The sequence below is a fragment of the Mesoplodon densirostris genome, chromosome 2 (genome assembly GCF_025265405.1).
Source record: "Mesoplodon densirostris isolate mMesDen1 chromosome 2, mMesDen1 primary haplotype, whole genome shotgun sequence".
Classification (NCBI taxonomy): Eukaryota; Metazoa; Chordata; class Mammalia; order Artiodactyla; family Ziphiidae; genus Mesoplodon; species Mesoplodon densirostris.
Window position 1 is genome coordinate 128,065,580 of NC_082662.1, and position 19,913 is coordinate 128,085,492.

A 19,913-nucleotide genomic window follows, 5' to 3' on the forward strand; every position below is an offset into this window, starting at 1 on the left:
CAAATCAAAATCACAGTGAGGTATCACCTCACACCAGTCAGACTGGCCATCATCAAAAAATCTACCAACAATTAGTGCTGGGGAGGGTGTGGATAAAAGGGAACCCTCTTGCACTGTTAATGGGAATGTAAATTGATACAGCCACTATGGAGGTTCCTTAAAAAACTAAAAATAGAACTACCATATGACACAGCAATCCCACTACTGGGCATATACCCTGAGAAAACCATAATTCAAAAAGAGTCATGTACCACAATGTTCATGGCAGCTCTGTTTACAATAGCCAGGACATGGAAGCAACCTGAATGTCCTTCGACAGATGAATGGGTAAAGAAGATGTGGCACATGTATACAGTGGAATATTAGTCAGTCATAAAAAGGAACAAAATTGAGTTATCTGTAGTGAGGTGGATGGACCTAGGGTCTATCATACAGAGTGAGGTAAGTCAGAAAGTGAAAAACAAATACCGTATGCTAATGCATACATGTGGAATCGAAACAAAACGATACTGATGAACCTAGTGGCAGGGCAGGAATAAAGAGACAGATGTAGAGAACTTACTTGAGAACACGGGGGGAATGGGAAGCTGGGATGAAGTGAGAGGGTAGCACTGACATATACACACTACCAAATGTAAAATGGATGGCTAGTGGGAAGCTGCTGCATAGCACAGGGAGATCAGCTTGGTGCTTTGTGATGAGGGTGGGAAGGAGGCTCAAAAGGGAAGGGATATGGGGGTATATGTATACATATAGCTGATTCACTTTGTTGTACAGCAGAAACTAACACAACATTGTAAAGCAATTATATTCGAATAAAGATGTAAAAAAATAAATAAAATAGCATGAATTAAAAAAACACATTGGAGAATAATGCAAAGATTTTTGTCTCATTTAACATAAATTTGGTGACAGTAACAGTGGAAAATGCATTGAATGATGCCAGTTGTGTATTGGTTTCTGTAAAATTTTTATAAAGTATACTAATTTCTGTCACTCTGTTTTCCATTTTTCTATCTGAATGGTATTCATCAGAGCACATACTCTGACTCCACGCCCTGAGTCTGGGCTTCCTATGTTAAAAAGAAACCTGTAGGCTCTCACCTGTGAGGCTGGAGCCCTGAGAATCAGGACCCCCCTCCTGGTTCCAGTCCCTCCCAGCCAACAGAGGTAGCAGAAGTGGAGGTTCACATGGCTCAGGCTTCTGTCATCTCCAGCACCCCAAGACTTTCCCCCACCCCATGCCTGCTGCTGGTCAGAGGTGAATGAGTCCAGTTCTCTCAACCCTGGAGCAGCTACTCTTAATCTTTGGGGTTATGGTTCCTTTTGAGGAACGGGATAAAATCTATGGACAGGGCTTCCCTGGTGGTTCAGTGGTTGAGAATCCACCTGCCAGTGCAGGGGACATGGGTTCATGCCCCGTTCTGGGAAGATCCCACATGCCGCAGAGCGGCTGGGCCCATGAGCCACGGCCGCTGAGCCTGCGCGTCCGGAGCCTGTGCTCTGCAACGGGAGAGGCCACATCAGTGAGAGACCCACGTACCGCAAAAACAAACAAGCAAACAAACAAATCTATGGACAAAACGTTTGCACGTCACTTCGCGGGCTGCCAAGAACCCCTGTTCCAGAGGGTTTCAAGTAAGCAGGGTTATATTTCTTTGCCACCAAGTATAGAGGCAGAACTCAATCTGTGATCTACGTAACAACTGTGTATGTAACAACTATGTTATCAAATTGCGCTTTTAATAATAACCTGTTCAGCTAGGCACCAGGAAGTGCTAGAGAAAGCTAGCAAGGTTGCGCTTTTCCCGCCCTAGGAAGAGCCTACATTTTGTTTCAGCCCAAATCCATCGGTTTTGTATGTATTTTACTAGGAAAAAATATTAGGACAGACTTTTCAGTATCCTCTTCCCACCCTATTTTTTGTTTTCTGCTTTTTTTTTTTAACATCTGTATTAGAGTATAATTGCTTTACAATGGTGTGTTAGTTTCTGCTTTATAACAAAGTGAATCAGCTATAATATACATACATCCCCATATCCCCTCCCTCTTGCGTCTCCCTCCCACCCTCCCTATCCCACCCCTCTAGGTGGACACAAAGCACTGAGCTGATGTCCCTGTGCTATGCGGCTGCTTCCCCCTAGCTAGCTATTTTACGTTTGATAATGTATATATGTCCATGCCACTCTCACTTCGTCGCAGCTTCCCCTTCCCCCTCCGCATATCCTCAAGTCCATTCTCTATCTCTGCGTCTTTATTCCTGTCCTTCCCCTAGGTTCTTCAAAACCATTTTTTTTTTTTTTAGGTTCCATATATATGTGTTAGCACACAGTATTTGTTTTTCTCTTTCTGACTTACTTCACTCTGTATGAGAGTCTCTAGGTCCATCCATCTCACTACAAATAACTCAATTTCATTTCTTTTTATGGCTGAGGATATTCCATTGTATATATGTGCCACATCTTCTTTATCCATTCATCTGTCGATGGACACTTAGGTGGTTCCTTAAAAAACTAAAAATAGAACTACCATATGACCCAGCAATCCCACTACTGGGCATATACCCTGAGAAAACTATAATTCAAAAAGAGTCAAGTACCACAATGTTCATTGCAGCTCTATTTACAATAGCCAGGACATGGAAGCACCCTGTTCTTTGGTTCTCAATTATTCTGTTTCACATAATCCCTCAAATATAATATAGAACAACCAGGTACCTAATGTTCTGTGTTTAGTCTTGACTGTGAAGCCAAATACCACATTTACCTTACACAGTCACTGAGCAGTCTAGCCTCTTGCACTATTCATTTAGTATTTGCTCTCTAATTTTATCCTAGAAGTGAATTTTCCTAAACTGAAGTCTGTTAACAGTACTCTTTTGCTTCTTACAGCTTGTACCTCCTTTTAAGCCTCAAGTAACATCTGAGACAGACACCAGATACTTTGATGAAGAATTTACAGCTCAGACTATTACAATAACACCACCTGAAAAGTGTAAGTAAATCTAGAAGGAAATTGATTATGTTCTAATACAATTGAAGAAAACAGCCATTTTTTTAACTGGTTATTTTCAAGGTCAAATTCCACAGTGACTTATTCTGTTCCATTTAAGAACATGGGGTTTTCAGTGTGGAAATATCTAAATACTGGTAGCTAAGAGAAAAGATTTTTTGAGTAAAAAAAAATTATATATGGAAAAGTTGTAGAGTTGAGAATTATGGACCAAATTATAGACTAACTAGCCCTTCCTTACTATTCTCTAATAGATTATTTTGACATCAGCTGAAAGGATTCTGAAATGAAGACCTCCCACGTTTCCCACTGCTCATTCAGACACCACCTTCTAAATTTTGCTAATTCTGGTCTCCTGCTTACTTAGTAGTTTTTAAATTCACTTTAAATGGAATCACTCTTTTTTACTTAACTGTGTCTTAAGCAATAATATCTGTGAAGTCATAATTTGGTTTGCTAGTAATTTTTGATATTATAAATTAAATTACATATCTATTAAAGCTGTACATTCATGCACCACTTAAAATCATTCCACATGCACTAGTGTGTGCTCAACACTTTGGTGAAGACCTTTTACTTAAAGGGAAGAAAAGGTTGTTATATAATTTATAAACATTCTCATATGCTGACAGAGGTCTGTATTCTGTCATCATTAGTTAAGGAGCAAGGATAAAATTGAGTTTCAAGGACACATTTGGCTACAAGATTTCTTCCATCACACAGCTTTTGGCTCACAATAACATCATTTTAGTTTTTTTCTCCTTTGCTTTTTTATTATACCCTTTCCTACATTCCTTCTCCTCTCTTTCCTTTTTAAAAGGCAGATTAGTTGATGGTGCTAATTTACACTGAGTATCCATGAGACGGAAGATTAAAGTGCTGTTTCAACTGTGGATGTAGTCAATTGATTACAGCATTGAAAGGCAAACTAGGAGTCATCTAGGCCAAGCGTTTTTAACCTGAGACCCAGGGCCTGACAAAAAGAGGGACTGTGAACACTGTGAAATGAAAGATATAATTATGTGTGCATATGCACTTTTCTTTCTTTAGACTTGCAAGAGGTTAAGAGCCTCTTAACTTTCATTTTATAAGGGAAGAAATTAAAACCCAGAGAGAAGCTGAGCTTCCCTAAGTCCCGCAGTTAGTGTTAGCTGTAGTCACGAGCAGCAGTTACAGCCTGGCCGACGATGCCCAGGTCAAGCTGTGAGAGGGCAGTATGTTGAAGCACTGCTCATGGTTTGTCACCAGCAGTGGGTGAGGGCTTCACTGCTAGAATCAGAATCTCTGAGAGTTGAAGATGATGTTAGAAAGCCTGTGGAGTTGTGGGCAATCAGCTAAGGACCGTCTGAGTAGGAGCAGTGGACGTAGCCTTGGCATGGTTTCCCCTGGCCCAGCGCGGGCTGTGGTGATACAGTTGTCTGAAATTCTGGGCAACACCACTGAGTTGTTGGACTGGCCTAGGAGTACTTCCCACCATAGAGCCTCATCGTTTGGATATAACCTTAACTGTAATCAGACCACATCGTTCCCCTGCTTCAAACCTTCCAGGGGCCCCACTGCTGCCCTCTAAATCCAACTGCTCACACTGGCTGCACAGCTCTGTCAGATCTGGTCCCATCCTCCCCTCAGACCTCATCCTGTCCATCTTCTCCACAGTCCCTGGGTTCCATCCCCACCTTGAACACACTGTGCCTCACTGTGCCTTGGGACTGTGTGTTTACTCTTCTCTGCCTAGAATTCTCTCTTCCCAGACATATGCGTGAATAAATTCTTACTTGTCCTTCAGATCTCTTTAAATGTCACTTTATCAGAAAGCTTTCTTTAGCCTCCCGACCTTAAAAGCAATGCAGTCCATCAGACCCCATCACCACCCACCCCCGCCAATTCTCTACCTTGACACCTTTACTTGCTGGTATCCTTCTGGTTAATTTGTCTCTTTGTTTACTGTCTGTTTCTCCAGCTTGAATGCAGTAGCTCTGAGAAGGATTTGGTTTGTCTTATTCACTGCTAACCCCAGCTCTGAGTTAGGTACCTGGCTCAGCGTAGGTATTCAATGAATATGTGTTAAATGAGTAAATAAACGGATTATGGCGAGGCCTGGTTGTCTCAGGGCCAGAAGGAGGCCCAACCCTCTCCAGACAGTGCTGTTGCCCTTCACAGCCCAGAATCTGTGTTTGGCTTACCTCCTCACGTGACTTCACAGGGAGCTTTGGGAAGTTAAGTAGAGCTTTTGGTGTTTGTGGATTCTAATTCTTAGAACAAACTAAATGTGCTATTTTAAAAGTCATAGAAATAGGTAGGCTGTGTAAATAAATGCAAAGCTATGAGTGCATTTTTTTATATCTTTATTGGAGTATAATTGCTTTACAATGGTGTGTTAGTTTCTGCTTTTTAACAAAGTGAATCAGTTATACATATACATATGCTCCCATATCTCCTCCCTCTTGTGTCTCCCTCCCTCCCACCCTCCCTATCCCACCCCTCTAGGTGGTCACAAAGCACCGAGCTGATCTCCCTGTGCTATGCGGCTGCTTCCCACTAGCTATCTATTTTACGTTTGGTAGTGTATATATGTCCACGCCACTCTCTTGCTTTGTCACAGCTTACCCTTCCCCCTCCCCATATCCTCAAGTCCATTCTCAAGTAGGTCTGTGTCTTTATTCCTGTCTTACCCCTAGGTTCTTCATGACATTTTTTTTTCTTAAATTCCATATATATGTGTTAGCATACGGTATTTGTCTCTCTCTTTCTGACTTACTTCACTCTGTATGACAGACTCTAGGTCTATCCACCTCATTACAAATAGCTCAGTTTCGTTTCTTTTTATGGCTGAGTAATATTCCATTGTATATATGTGCCACATCTTCTTTACATGAGGGCATATTTTACTCCAAAAAGTTAAAAGTAAAATCCCAGTGTAGAAGAGAATGATGGGATTGCAGAAAGCCCTGGACTTAGACCTTGCTTTGTGTCCTGGCTCTGCCCCTCACTAGCTCTGGAATGTGACAGGTCAAAGGGGAGTGCAGGGCTGATAATCTCCAGGAGCCCCATCTTTCCCCTGTGTGTGCCTGAGGATCCATCTCTTTAGGAAGGGCACCCAGAGTTCTCTATAGGTTTAAATAACCCTATTTTTAATTTTATTTAAGCATCAGGTTAACCAATCCACAGTGTTCTTTGTTCTGTGTCCCACTATGTGAAGGGTGATGGTAGGTAAATACCTAGCAAAAAAGAGTGGACATGGGGATGGGGATGGGGGAGAGACTACTAAAATATGCTGCTAGCAGTGAGGAGTGGCCCTGCCCTGATGCTGGGCCCTAAGTGGCCCCAAAACATGCATCTAGCAAGCATCATCTAGACTGACAGTGTGTACCACAGTCTAGAGGCAGGAGGACCCTGTGACCTGCCAACTTATTTTCCAATTCAGGGTTTCTAGAGAGAAAAATCAGGGGAAAGAGCTCAGCAGGTGGGCTGAGGCCCAGGTGTGGACACCAGCAGCCTGTCCTTTGCGGCTCCCAGCACCAGGCCGCAGGGCTGGGCTCCTGCCTTAGGGAGTAGCCTCAGTAATTGTGGACTGCAGCACCTGGGTTCTTCCAGGGCATAAGAACAGTGTTTTTTCTTGGATGATCCCTGGGTATATCCTAAATTCCCTTAAGAGGCCGATCAAAGGAAAATCTGTGAAGCCTTGAACTGTGATTACATTTAACATAATCTTTTCTTCTTGCAGCTTTGAATAGTGTTGCTGGTGAGAGACCACTGCAGCTCTCAAGCTGCTAAAAGCACAGAGGTTTTGTTCATAAAAACCCACAGTAGGACCATTAAGTTAGCGATTGTCTTCCCACTTGCCACCTTGCTTTTATAAAACAGAATGGAGTTATTTTTTAGAACAAATCAGCAGTTAGAAAGGCAAATGTTCCTTTTTTACAAACAGCTGCAGTAACATGCCAGATTTTCCTCACTGGTGTTAATTAATTGAACAGATTTTGGAATGTGTCATCTTGCATTATATCCATTAATGGTCCTCTGCCTTCCTCTTAGAGAAAAAGAGGATTTGTTTGAGCTCCTAGTAGCTTTTGCTGCCATATAATTACTTTGGTTAAATGTTCTAAGGAAGTTAGGCAACTAATTCTGCCTGGATCCAGGGATTCAGATGTAGAATGTAGGGTTGATCACCCTGTTTTCTTTTCCCGGATGTGTGCTATTTGGGTTTTTTGGCATAGTTCATGTCCATCATCATCACTGTTCACTCTGAACCTTCCTTCAGTGCAGGAACGTATTTATATACGTTGACTGGGTGTGAAGGCCTGGCTGGGGCAGCCGGCTGTCCTGTCAGCTGTCACTTGCATCCAGCTCTCCTCCTTCCACAGCCCCGCTGGCCTGCGCAGCACTGAGGGCCCAGGGGAAAGCCTCATTCCTGCCCCAGCACCTTCCCAACTCACAGCTCCTCTTGGGGCCACAATCAGAGACTTGCCCCTCACTACCGCCAAGCTCAAAAGAACAGGAGGGAGATGGAGTGAGAGGGTGATATAATTGACTTTAAAGAAGATCCAGATGCGGGGCCCTCACATGGTCATCAACAAGATTTAGATTTACATTTGGAAATGGGATTAATTTGTTACTAAAGTGACAGAGTGAAGATTCTCTTTTAACTTTCAGCTGACAGTGCAGCCTCATAGCAATAATACTCCTTGGAAAGGAAATTCAACCCCTCCTCCTGTCAAGAGCCAGGCTGCCCTGGGCTTCAGGCCTCCCTGCTCTGGTGCAAGGCCTGGTTGCAGCCCAGCGAGCTGGACAAGCCCTTCTCTGGCGGACAACATCAGGCTTCCCACATGTGCTGTCTGTTCGCTGTGCAGAAACACACCCAGCAAAACAAAGCTGCTAGCGGGGAAAACTATTCCTTTGAAATGTGATTGGCACGTGTCAGTGTCTGAACATTAAGATTTCAGCTGCTTTTCCCCTAGAGACTTTTTATAGAGTTTTACAGAGGTTTTATATGCCATCCACAGCTCCTACCATCTTTAGTATATCTGAAAATTCTGTGGAAGGTGTTTGACCTAAAAGATGGTTTGCTTGGTACCTAACTGGTATTTTATAAGGAGGCAGAGATTTCCCCAAATCACAGTACTATCTGGAAATGAGGACTATAGTTAAAAAGGTCTGTTTGCAGGAGGGAGGTTTACACAGAGCAGGGAGCCTCAGATGCTACTTGTGAGACTGAGTCCAACACCTAATACAGTGATACTTTCTGGTACATTCAAGGCTACAAAGTTTGCTCAGCAACTTGATCCCATTTCTAGAATCTCCTATTAAAAATAGAATACTGAAAAGAACAGTGAAAAAAGAGCATGAATGTTTGTTATTCTTCAGAGGCATGCAAAGCATCATCCTTTTTGTGTAACAGGGTCAGTGCCCGTGATGCAGTGGGGTCTGGCCTGTATTCCTTCTCCTATTACATGAAATTGATGCTCCCTGGAGAGGTTGGAAAATTAAAAGAATTGGTAATGTACTTCCTATATGAATTTGAGGAAGTGGAATTATTTTGCTTGAAGAAGGTTGGGAATTTGAAAGACCCTCGCTCATTTCCTGTAGCACAGCATACGACCAAAGGCACTGCAAGTGGAGCAGGGGGGTTTAGTGGGGTGAGCTCTGAGGACACAGGGAGGGACTTTGCGCAGAGCCCGGAACAGATGCACAGGGAACGTTGTGGACTGAGCGACTGAATTCATGACACACGTAAAGGAAGAGCATTCTGACACTGCAAGATTTTAATCATCAGAATAGTTATGGGAAGAGGTTGGGTGATCCTTCGTAACCTTTCGAATGCAAGAAAACAGGGAAGAGGAAAGGGAGGAGCAGCTTAAGTGGAAGTTGTCTCTTTACATGTCTTTCAAGTCTCCCAATTTGTTTCCTGATGAACTAATACTTAGATGCTGGCCTCTTTCCCTCTCTTTCCTTGACTTATTCTCTTTATTCTACTTTAAAGTTTTATCACAGGAAAATTAGGAACAGTAAGTTAAGGCAGATATTAGATGTAGAATAAAGAATGTAAAATCTTAAACATGTAATCAAGGGCTCAAATGAAATGGAATCCTAATAAGCTTTATTCTGCAATCACACCTAAAGCACCATGAAGAAGAAATACAAGCATATGGAGACAGATTGATACTGGATTCTAGGCAGATACTTTGGGTGCCTTAGGATTCTTTGACTTTGTAACTTTGACATGCATGTTTTCATGAAAGTAAAGGTTATTGAAGATCATTTGTTCCTTTTTATTTTTAAAAATCTTGTCTTCTGCAATAGTTTTTCACAGTTTGAGCCTTGAAATGTTAGTCTTGAAGGAGATGATTTGATAGTATTATTTCTTCATAGGTCATGTGTTTGAAAGTGAGAAAGTTTTTGAAATAAGTGTATCCATCCTATGTTTTATTGATAAACACAAGTTTCTGGGAGCTATTGCCTCCGTTAATCTTTATTACGTTAGGGGTTAGAACTATATAGACCGGAGATTATGTTGCAAAAAATTACTGTAAAATTAAAATAGCTGTTTCTTGCCCACAGATGATGAGGACGGTATGGACTGCATGGACAATGAGAGGCGGCCGCACTTCCCTCAGTTTTCCTACTCTGCAAGCGGACGAGAATAAGTCTCTTCTGCTACTTCACTGTCATCTTAGATTTATTACTGAAAATGATTCCTGGACATCACAGCAGTCCTAGCTCTTACAAATGCAGGAGCACCTTCAGACATCCCAGACCAGTCCAAGGTCTTCACCCCTCGCCGCCTTTCACCCACATGAGAACACACATATATGCAGACATACTCGACTTTTGTTTTTGCATGAAATTGTATCTCAGTCTAAGGTCTCATGCTGTTGCTGCTACTGTCTTACTATTATAGCAACTTTAAGAGGTAATTTTACAATCTTTGGAAGTCATGAGCCCACCATTGTTCATTTGTGCACCAACTGTCATCTTTTGATCTTTTAATTTTTGTTTTTCCCTAACAGTGAAGGCTAAATGATTCTAGGTACATTTTTTAACTTTCTAGACGATAAATCAAAAACTAATTAGACTAAGAAGATTTAGTTTATAATTCAGAACAAGCTATTGTGGAAGCGTGGTGATGTGCATATGCAAAATTTTAGTAAAGCATATCAGATCAGTGCGTAAAATAGGTATGTATCAGTAAGATCCTACTGGAATTCATTAGGAAGCATTTGAGAGAAGGAATGAACAACTATTAAGATAGATATATACATTTATAAATTTAAATTCTTATTCGATACTGCAGAGGAAGCCTGGTATTACATGTGGATGTCCAGATTTCACAGGCAGTTGTTGGCAAAGGAACATTGTTCGACCAAGGAAGGAAGCATATGCACAGCAGAGTAGGTCACTTAAAGGGTCTATGATATGATTTGCACCAGAGAGAGTTTTATTTCCCCTGTGCTTGGAAACCTTTTTCCCTTCTTGATATTATCACCTCTGATGGCTGAAGAATGTAGACAGGTGTAATGATCCTGCTTTTCACCAAAATTTGTACACCAAGGTAAACAGGTGTTTGCCTTATTTGTTTTAATTTTTTACTTTCAGTTCTACGTGAATTAGCTTTTTCTCGGATGTTAAAACTTTGAATGTCCTTTTACGATTTTGTTTATGTTGCAGTAGTATTTATTTTTTAGTGATGAGAATTGTATGTCATGTTAGCAAATGCAGCTCCAACTTAACATAAAACAGACTTACTGCAGTTTCTTTTGACCCATGTGCAAGGAATGTACACGCCGATGAGAATCATGCACTTTTTCTCCTATGTAAAAATAATTTTGATGAGGCTCTGAAATTGTACATATAGATTAGAATTTGGCTTTAGGAGAAGAGATGCTGTCATTTAACCCCTTGGTGCTAAAAATGAGAAATCCTCAACTATCCATGCCAAGGGGTTGAAACAAATGGATGTTATATTTGCTCTTTTGAGAATTGAAATATTATGACGGCCTGGCAACATAATGTAATGAAGAAAATTGAGACCTGGATGATAAGAAATGAACTTTACTTGGCAAAATGAACACATCTCAAGTATTTACAAAGTGGGCAGTAAAGGATAAGGGCCTGGTGTGTTTATTCTGATCATGGTACATTTATCACTGAATTAAGCCATCAGGGAAAAAACAAAACAAAAAAGAACACCTCCAACTTTTCTTTTTCTGTATATACTCATGTCCTCAAATTCCGACATTTCTCACTGAAAGGGGACATGTATGCAAACCTCATCTTTCTCTTTCATTAATGATGATCTTCAGATTAAACCCTTTGGTGCTAGGAGCTGACATTTTCCAAAGCAGCCTATGAAGTCCAGGGGGCTCCTGACTTCTTGGAGCCATCGTGGAGATGTATTTTAGTTAAACTATCTGACAGCTCCCAAATGGAAGACTACAGCATGATGTAGTGTTATGATTGCATTGTATGAAAGAGCAAGTGACTTTCTAAGTAGGATGAATCATATTCATATGCAGATGTCTTAGCTTCTTGACGCTGGAAGTGTGGGTTTACAGATATGAAACCACTGCTGGCAGTGGGTGGACCACTGGGACTGACAGGGGGTTAAAGGGCATTTTACTAAGGCAGCTAAGACATATTCAGACATAGATTTTATCCTAATTTTTCATATTTCTACCTGAGTGAAGTTCATCCTTAGTACTGAGTAGGAGTTCATTCTTACTTACACATAGAGCTCAACTTTTTTTTTTTTTTCACTTGGAATCATGTTGAATGTTTCACTTTGACAAGAAAGTAGACTAGAAGGTATGTCCTGTAAGTTGTCTTGTCTTGCATCCATTATATAAAAAAGAAACAGGTGAGAGGAAGAGAGGAAAGCTGAGACTGGCTGGTGTTCAGAGCATTCATTTCTTCAGAGGGAAAGTACACCATACACTAAGCACACAGATAGTTTTGGGGTTTTATTTTCCCCCCCAAATCTTAAGGTGATTTCCATGACTTTGGCCAAGGACACTTCCTAAGGATTAACGACAGCCTTGACTGTGCCTCAGGCCGGCCACTCTGCACAGCTGGCTCTCCGTCCCCAGCTGGTGCCCGGGGCTTAGTCCCGTATCCCCTCCGAGATTCCGTTAGCGTCACACAGGGTGTGTTGTTGGCTTTGATTTTAAGAATCCCTTACTTTCACTCCCTGATCTCAGTCAGCTGGCATGGAAAAACAATAGAAAAACAGAAATGTGTGTAGAAGGAGATTCTAAAACTTCCCTCATGTCTGCCCATAGCTGAAGTTTCGGATTCTGGTGGACAGAAAGGCCTGGCCCTGGAGTCACTCTGTCAGAATAGCAGAAGTTCAGGCTTTGCAGACTCCTTCCTGTACTAACTTCCTTGAAGTCTGCCTCTTGCCATGATGCAGCCATCTTGGAGGAAACTGGCCGTCTCTGCTTGGATCTTTGGCAGGGCTGCTCACAGCTTTGCTTTCCACACTAACTACATAGCATTATTCCAGTGTTTTCCATTTCCCATACCTGATTTCCAGCTTCTTAAAGCTGACTGTTCTTGCAAGGGCCACTTGCTTCTCTTAGAGTACAAAGTAAGGGCCTTCCTTACTAACTGCAGGGTCTTTCTATTACACCTCAGCGTACACACTTTGCTGCTACTGTTTGTACTGTGTCTACAGTAGAATTCCCTTATCTTGCTCCTGGTACTGCATTACAGGCAAGCATGAAATGTAAAGTATTTATTTAAATAAGAAGAAAACCTCTAAATTGGTAATTGAATTACCTCCCCGTAGCTTTATAGTTTGTGACATTTCTTGACCTTGCTAGTTCTTTCATTAGATCCGCGCAAGATCTAGTCATCTGGTTAAGGATTTTAAGCAGACGCAACTATGAACCCAAGAAACTGTATTACTCTTACTGTTGGTCATACTAAAACTGTTTATTTCCTTAAGTATATGACCCACAAGGATGTGAAATAACTACAAGAAACTGTTTTTGTACACTGTACATCCTTAGTATTTTTACACGTATATGATAGGGATGCACATTATTTTCCTTCGTACAGACAGCTTAAATAAAGCACTATGTCAATCTGCTACTTCTCTGTTTATTGTTGTTGGATGTGGTTCCGTAATCTCAGAAAATTAAATATTATTCTTTTCTAAAAAAAAAGATTAATAGCGTCACCTGGTATTAACCCATTCTATATAAAGTGTGACAGGAAAGTATGTAAATTTCTTGTAGCTCAAAACACACACAGGATTTATTTTATTACTTCAATAAAATGGCAGTAATGCAACTATACAAACTTTGATGAAGGGCTGCTTCCAAAGGGGGGATGCTGACTTCCCAACAATGGGTTTAGGAGAGATCTGTGAAGCTGGAGATAGAATAGGTATTTTTTGAGATTTGTTAAGCTCCTAACAGTCCTCACACCAGGTGGTTTGGACCCAGAATTCTTAAGGAATGTAGCTCATCAGTAATGATGTCTTCCTGATAACGTGTTGCGCTGCATACTTCCTTTCTTAAGAGTATATTTTTAAAACGTCATGGCAAATTAACCAACTGAAACGTGGGTAATAGATGGGTAGGATGGTTGGACTACAGTCTGATTTACCTAGGGTCATTTTTCTGATTTTACCTCATAAACCTATGTACTATTGTAGAAACTTGGCTTTGCTCCTGTGACTAAGCCAGATAGAGGAACGGCTTTGGGACCAAAGTTGGTCAAGCATGTTGTGTGTATGTCACACAGCCAAAGTGGAGGGCATTCTTACATGTGCTCTTCTCTCAAAACCACTGGGGTTGACAGATCCAGGAGGCTAACATAAAGTGACCTCTATAATTCTTTAAAGGTGCTATTTTTAGAATATTGTGTAATTTATTTCCTGTTCCTGAAACAGAATTAGGGACAATTAATATATCTTATGTGACAACCTTTATGTCTAGCACACTTGATGAAATCAAAAAAAACTTCTGAATCTGAATAGAAGTTCTATTCTTTCAGGCTTGAACCTTGTCCATGCTCAAGAGACTCAATGGTCTGAGCGGGTGTATCATCCCACCGCCTCCAGAGCCTAATCCACATCCTTCTGAGAGGCCATGATGAGGAGGAGGATGTGATGTGATGTGATGATGATGACAGATCTGTGCCAGGGAGAACAGCCTGAGGTCAGGGACTTGTCGCGACTGCAGCCTTGCCCTTAGTGTTCCATTGTCATCCTCAAGGACAACACAACACTTTCAGCGCCCATTTTTATTACTTTAAAGCACTTGAGGGCTTAATTGTGTATAGTAGAAATACTATGTTAAACTAAAATGATGATCTGTGTACAGATGTTTGATAGAAGTAAATTTTGTAATTTCACTGAGTACATTTTTAGCCTCCTCTCAATTACTGCATATTGAAGAAGAAACATGACACCACCAAGCCAAAGATGCTTTTTGTCTGTTTTTGTTGTTAACAGAGTGGAGAGGATAATGCCTAGTGCTTCCTGGTGTCTGCTGATTGTGCACAAATTAGCAGGATGATAAATAATGGAGTCTTATGGGATGTTGATTAAAAGCAAATAAAGTTGAAGGATAATATATATAGATCTCTCCAAGAGGGAAAGAAACATGAATGGCAGGAAAAAAGGTTTGGTCCTTAATACCCTTTAGACTAGTTAAAATATGTGCCTTTTTTTGGTGTGTTTTTTTCATCACTACAAGATAAAAAGGAAACATTTCAAGTCTTCAAAAAATTCATTTATTGAAATTCACATGTGTAACAAAGCATACAAATGAGCAGATATAAAAACATAATAACTTCGAACCTTTTCTGAAAACATACACCAGGAGGTCTCCTCATCTAGTGTCAGACTTCAGCTCCAACCCATCCATCCTGCAGGGACCGCTTGGCAATGAATGTGGCGGTGATGACGCAGCCCGCCGCAGTCTAAGGTGGGGTCCACTGGGAAGGTCGCGGTGCATTGTGACATATTACGTATAAATCAGATGAATGTAAATATCTCTTTGTAAATCATTTATTTCACTGTTTCATCCAGGTCAGCAATCAGATTGTGGCATGCTGGGTAAATGGAAAAAATGATAATAAAGAGTAAGTTTAAATAGATCATGTTCTTCAATGTGATTTGTCTTCTCACTGGTTTAGTTACCTCTTTCTAAGTTTTTGTAGAAAGTTCTTATGCAAAAAATATAGAAATTGTACGTAACCAACTGTATGAAACGTTTGTAGGAATATAAGGTGAACTCTTTTAATGCTTTACATGTGAAAACAAGCTATATTCCAGACCTCTGCGTGTCTCTTAAATAAGTGTGGTCTGATGACAGGACACAGCTAAAGAGCCATCTCTTCCCCCATGGACAGGAGAAAGGAGACACTGATTCGTGCCAGAATCTGTTTACTGAAAATTGCTCAGACATTACAGTGAGTAAAACTGGACAAAAAAACCAGGATGTGGATAGACCAAGTGTCCCTAAGAAATTCCTGGTGAAATAACAAGCTAACACCTCCAAATGTTTAGATGCAGACAATGTGTTTTAACATATATAAAGGCATTTTCACATGGAAACCACCTACCACATGGTGCAAGAGGGAATTTAGTGTATGTCCTCTCCTAGTTTTAAACAGGAATAAATGTTTCAAAACTAGCTCATGAAAATTGGGTTGAGGGAGTTGCAAGTTAGCAAAGTACTGCTGCCTGCTCTAGCGGATATGGCTGTTCAAATTAGTTTAACCCACGTCAGGAAGTGGTGTCAGAAACCACTGGAAATAGTTACATTGCACAGGACATTTCTCGAGTACCTACTGTGTACTGTGTGGGAAGATGACTAAGACACGGTCTTTGCCCTCCAGGAGTGTGAAGTCACTAGGATGGTAGGGACTAGATAGAGGGCTAGGATGATAACTACCAAATCCCAGTTTTCACTTCAAGAGATGAATTGGAATGTAATGCAGGGACACGGGCCCCATCTGGTCTCTGTTTGGCTGGGTGAGAATCATCTTCAAGAGAAACAAGTGGGCTCTGCACTCCCCAACAGAGAGTTCCTGAATTAGAGAGGGCTCTTGTCTACCCAAGTGAAGCCACGATTACTCGTGGAGGATTTCCAAGACAGGACAACGAGCAATCAGCGTTTCCAAGATCAGAGTTTGCACAAGAAAAATATGAAAATTAGCCTGTTATCTTTTTTAAAAAATGAGAAAACGTTGACATTTCACGTAGATTTCCCAGTGTATGGGAGACACTCATGACTTTTTAGTGGGCAGTTCTGTGGGTTTCGACGCAGGGCAATTAGAGTGTAGTGTGCAGCCCCTGCTCTCAGACAGTGGGGGGCCCCTGACATGGCGAGGAAGCGAGTGGTGTCTGTGTGCATCTCTTCGGGGGTTTGGGAGGTGGATGGATCCTCTTTCGTGGCGCCCATGGGGCTCCTGGAGCACCGTAAGGAAGCCAGGGAGCCCCAGGGCCCTGCCACTGCAGAAAGGGCGCCCCCTGTCCTCAGAGGCTGCCGCCAGATCCATTTGCCCATCAAACACAGGCTCTCCAAATAATTTGCCTTCTGGTCCTGACTGAACTGATCCAGTGAATGACTGGCTTGAATGACCCTCCTGTCCCACAGACAGGCAGGCTGCCTGCCCACTGGGTGCTCTGGAAATGGTGGCTTACTTTCTAACTTTAGAGATTCAAGGGCGTCTTTGAATACGAGAATAAGCATAAACTGCAATAGGCACGTTTTAAAAAAAAAAAAAATTTAACTGAATTTGAGGTAGAAAAGACACATACCTGTAACATGCACAACACAGAACAGTAAAGACCTGAAGTAGAAGGGAAATGTATTGTGGGAATTTTTAAAAACCAAGCTCCAGGAAACGGGCAGTTCTCATGAGTCTTCGCAGTTCCCGCCAGGAACTGCCCGTCGCCTGGCCCATTCCCTGCTGGCACTTGCCCAGGGCTCAGCCCACATTTCTCTCCCGGGCTCCATCGGTTTCCTCTTTCATTTGGTTTTGGTGCAAAGCCCTGCATTCCTCCTCACTTTCATATCACAGTACTTACTGTTCACTGCCCGACCCGTCGTGAGCATTCAGCAAATGTGACTGAATGAGTCATGTACCCTGTTATGTCACTGTCTTCCTGCTAAATAGCTCTCGGTGTCACCCTTGGATGTCTGGATGTTTAGTAAAGAATGTTTCTCGGTTCTTCCCCTTAGGCAGGGAGCATGTCCAGAGAGACAGAATCTTTAGTTACTGCCAAAATCTGGCTCGTCTGCCATCACTTCTTAGGGACATTAGCCATGCCTATTTCCAGAAAGCTGGTTCACTGCCCACACCGCTGTGGACACCGTGAGGTCGGGCTGTAAGGGAGACGAGGGTGTGTGTGCCGATGGGACACAGCCAGTGTGAACCGTGGCTTGAGCCCTCAGCCACCATGTTCCCATCCCTGGACCATCACACTTGTCCCCAAGGCCCCTTGCTGTGGCCCCCCTGGGTGGTGTGGCCACATCTGCAGTTGTCGGTGGCTGCCCTACAGATTGAGGAGGGCTGACAGCACCCTGGCAGCTGCTCTTCTGAAGTGCTGTCCACAGATGATATAAATGCTCCCCAACTGCAAGCCCGCTATCAGTGACCCGTTTTCTTTGTTCTCATTTTAAACCCTAACAGAGCCTTCTCTCCACAAACCCTGACTTGTGTGTATAATTTGTTTCCGAAGTTTAAATTCAAAGTTTAAAAAACGAGTCTCTCTGGGTGACCTGAATTGTTCCCCAAGCAACCACACTGCGAGGTCCAGCCGAACCTTCTCTGCAGCTTTGTTCCCAAGCCTACAGCCCGGCAGGGACATCACGGCACCAGCTAGACCCTACGCATACGGATGCTTACAGTTCAGCCTGCCCCGTGTTTCCACCATGTGTCTCTTCTCTGTGCATCTCCACCCGGCCTCTTAGCAGCCCCTCCCAATGGAATATCCCTCCTTCTTGCTCTTTCCCTTGCTCATTTGTACATTTTCCGTCTCTGTGTGGCCAGGTTAAAAAAAAAAAGAAAGAAAAAAGGACCTGCTCCTCATGCCTCTGGCAGAAAAGCATCTACTTTTAACTCAAGAAAGTAGGTAGAATCCTTCCCCCAACCTCTATCTGGGGCATTTCAAAGCTTGGCCTCAGCTGACAGAGCTCCAGGGAAGCCCCCAGTACCCTCCTCCATGTGTCCCCACTTTGGGAGCCAGGCCACTGCTCTGCGGCTTTCTCAGCTGGGGCCCAGCTCCAGGCTGCTGCCCTGGGAGAGAGGGGCCTCCCTCCCCCTTCCACGCAGTCCATGGCCCAGAGAATGAATACCAGTCTCTCTGGAAGTTCATTTCCCTGCCCATTCATTTCCCAGTTCTAGTCACTCCATTCCTTTGGGCCTGATTTTTCCATCTGTGCAAAATGGATACTAAATGATTTCTCCAAGTGGCCCTTTGAAGCCTTCAGCAAGCACAGTGCTACCCTGCTGGGGTAGCATCTCTTCTAGTCATCTTCTAGTCATCTCTTCTGGGCCCTGGTAATGCAGAGAGCTCCGTTTTAAAAGGAAGCTGGCTCTATTACCATTTTTTTAACCAGAAACTGAGCAATGTGGAAGCGAAAAACTTACCTGAGGTGGTCCAGAACTGAGATTTGAACCCAGGCAGTTTGACCTCAAAATCCAGGCTCTTTTTAATGCTATTCCAACCAGCTTAGTGAAAGAGCAACCACGTTTGATATTTCTGGGACTAAGTAGGAATCAAATATATCAGGCAACCCGGAATAAATCAGCCATGTCACCTATGGGTGGTCACCAATTTGTCCTCACCAGTCTCCTGCAGAACTTTGTGGAAACGTGGCTTCAGACATGACCACTGACCTGTAAGAAGGCAGTTCTCCACCCAGCACGGGGCTCAAGGTCGTGAACTGCAGGTCAGGAGAGGCCTGCCTCTGCCCCACACAAGTCACCGAAGCTCTGGCTGAGCTGCGTACCCCTCCGGCCAGCACAGCTGCCAAAGGGGCAGGAGTTCACGGCAAGGTCGCCACAGATCCTCGATTTATTCTTCCCTCCCGGCTGCCTGGCTGGGTCTCTGACAATGAAAGCTCTGTGGCAGGCAGAGTTCAGGCTCCATTTTCCCTGGACTCTGGGGCCTGGCTTTGCTGCCTCTGGGCTCCAAAATCGGAGAACTACAGAAGCCAGAAAAACGCAACGGTAGAGGCAGGACAGAATTCCTTGCAGAAAGAAAGTGAGGACAATGACGCTTTAGCTTCCTGGAAAACAGCAGCTCGATCTGGACTTGGGACTTGCAACGTGGGGGGATGCAGGGAGCCCCGTGCACAGACAGGAGCGGTCAGAGTCGGAGGCCACGCACGCCCAGGGGCGGCACTGCTGTGCCAGGCTCTCCCCAGAGCACACTCCAGCATGGGGGTTCCTTCCACAACCCTCGGGATCCCCAGCGTGTCATCTTCCAGCGTTCTTGAATCTCATGAGTCACGAGAACTTCCCCTGCACATGGGCAGGGGTCTGTGTTTTATACGCACCATGTTTCCATGGTAAATAGATTTTAAGAATTCCCAAAGGACAGACAGTGTCACCAACAGCAGAGAGTGGAGCCTCTGGCTGCCTCATGTTTGAAAGCGTTAAAAATAAAGACAACATTGACATTTGGGGTTGTAATGTGACGGAATTACAGTCTTTTAAAGGCAAGAACCACTTATCTACACTACATGTAATATTCAGTGTTTTGTTCACTTGTCTAATTGGATTAAAATATTTAGCTCCCTTTAAAATCTTGATTGTGAATTTATATTGCAAAATGTAATGTCTGACTCGGGAAGCAATAAGTGGAGCAAATGTATCTGAAGCAATGTAAAATTCAATTTATTTTTCTTCCATGAGTCTTATTCTGAAATTATTCAGTC

At 42.9% G+C, this 19,913-nt stretch overlaps 2 protein-coding genes across 6 annotated transcripts in view; one reads left to right on the forward strand and one right to left on the reverse strand.

Annotated features, from left to right (window-relative positions):
• AKT3 (AKT serine/threonine kinase 3) overlaps nt 1-15,117 on the forward strand; it is a 406,674-nt gene extending 391,557 nt beyond the window's left edge. For 3 of the 4 annotated variants that reach the window (XM_060090902.1, XM_060090905.1, XM_060090904.1), the window contains 2 exons: nt 2,892-2,994; nt 9,571-15,117. In XM_060090902.1, coding sequence (XP_059946885.1) covers nt 2,892-2,994; nt 9,571-9,656 — 189 coding nt within the window. In that variant the 3' untranslated portion in view covers nt 9,657-15,117. Of the gene's footprint in view, nt 1-2,891; nt 2,995-3,266; nt 3,302-9,570 lie in introns of those variants that run through there. The other variant, XM_060090903.1, reaches the window with a different exon arrangement.
• Nucleotides 14,775-19,913, reverse strand: part of SDCCAG8 (SHH signaling and ciliogenesis regulator SDCCAG8) — a 274,761-nt gene continuing 269,622 nt past the window's right edge. For both annotated transcript variants that reach the window (XM_060090899.1, XM_060090898.1), the window contains one exon: nt 14,775-15,072. The gene's annotated coding sequence lies outside the window, so the exon portion shown is untranslated. The remainder of the gene's footprint in view (nt 15,073-19,913) is intronic.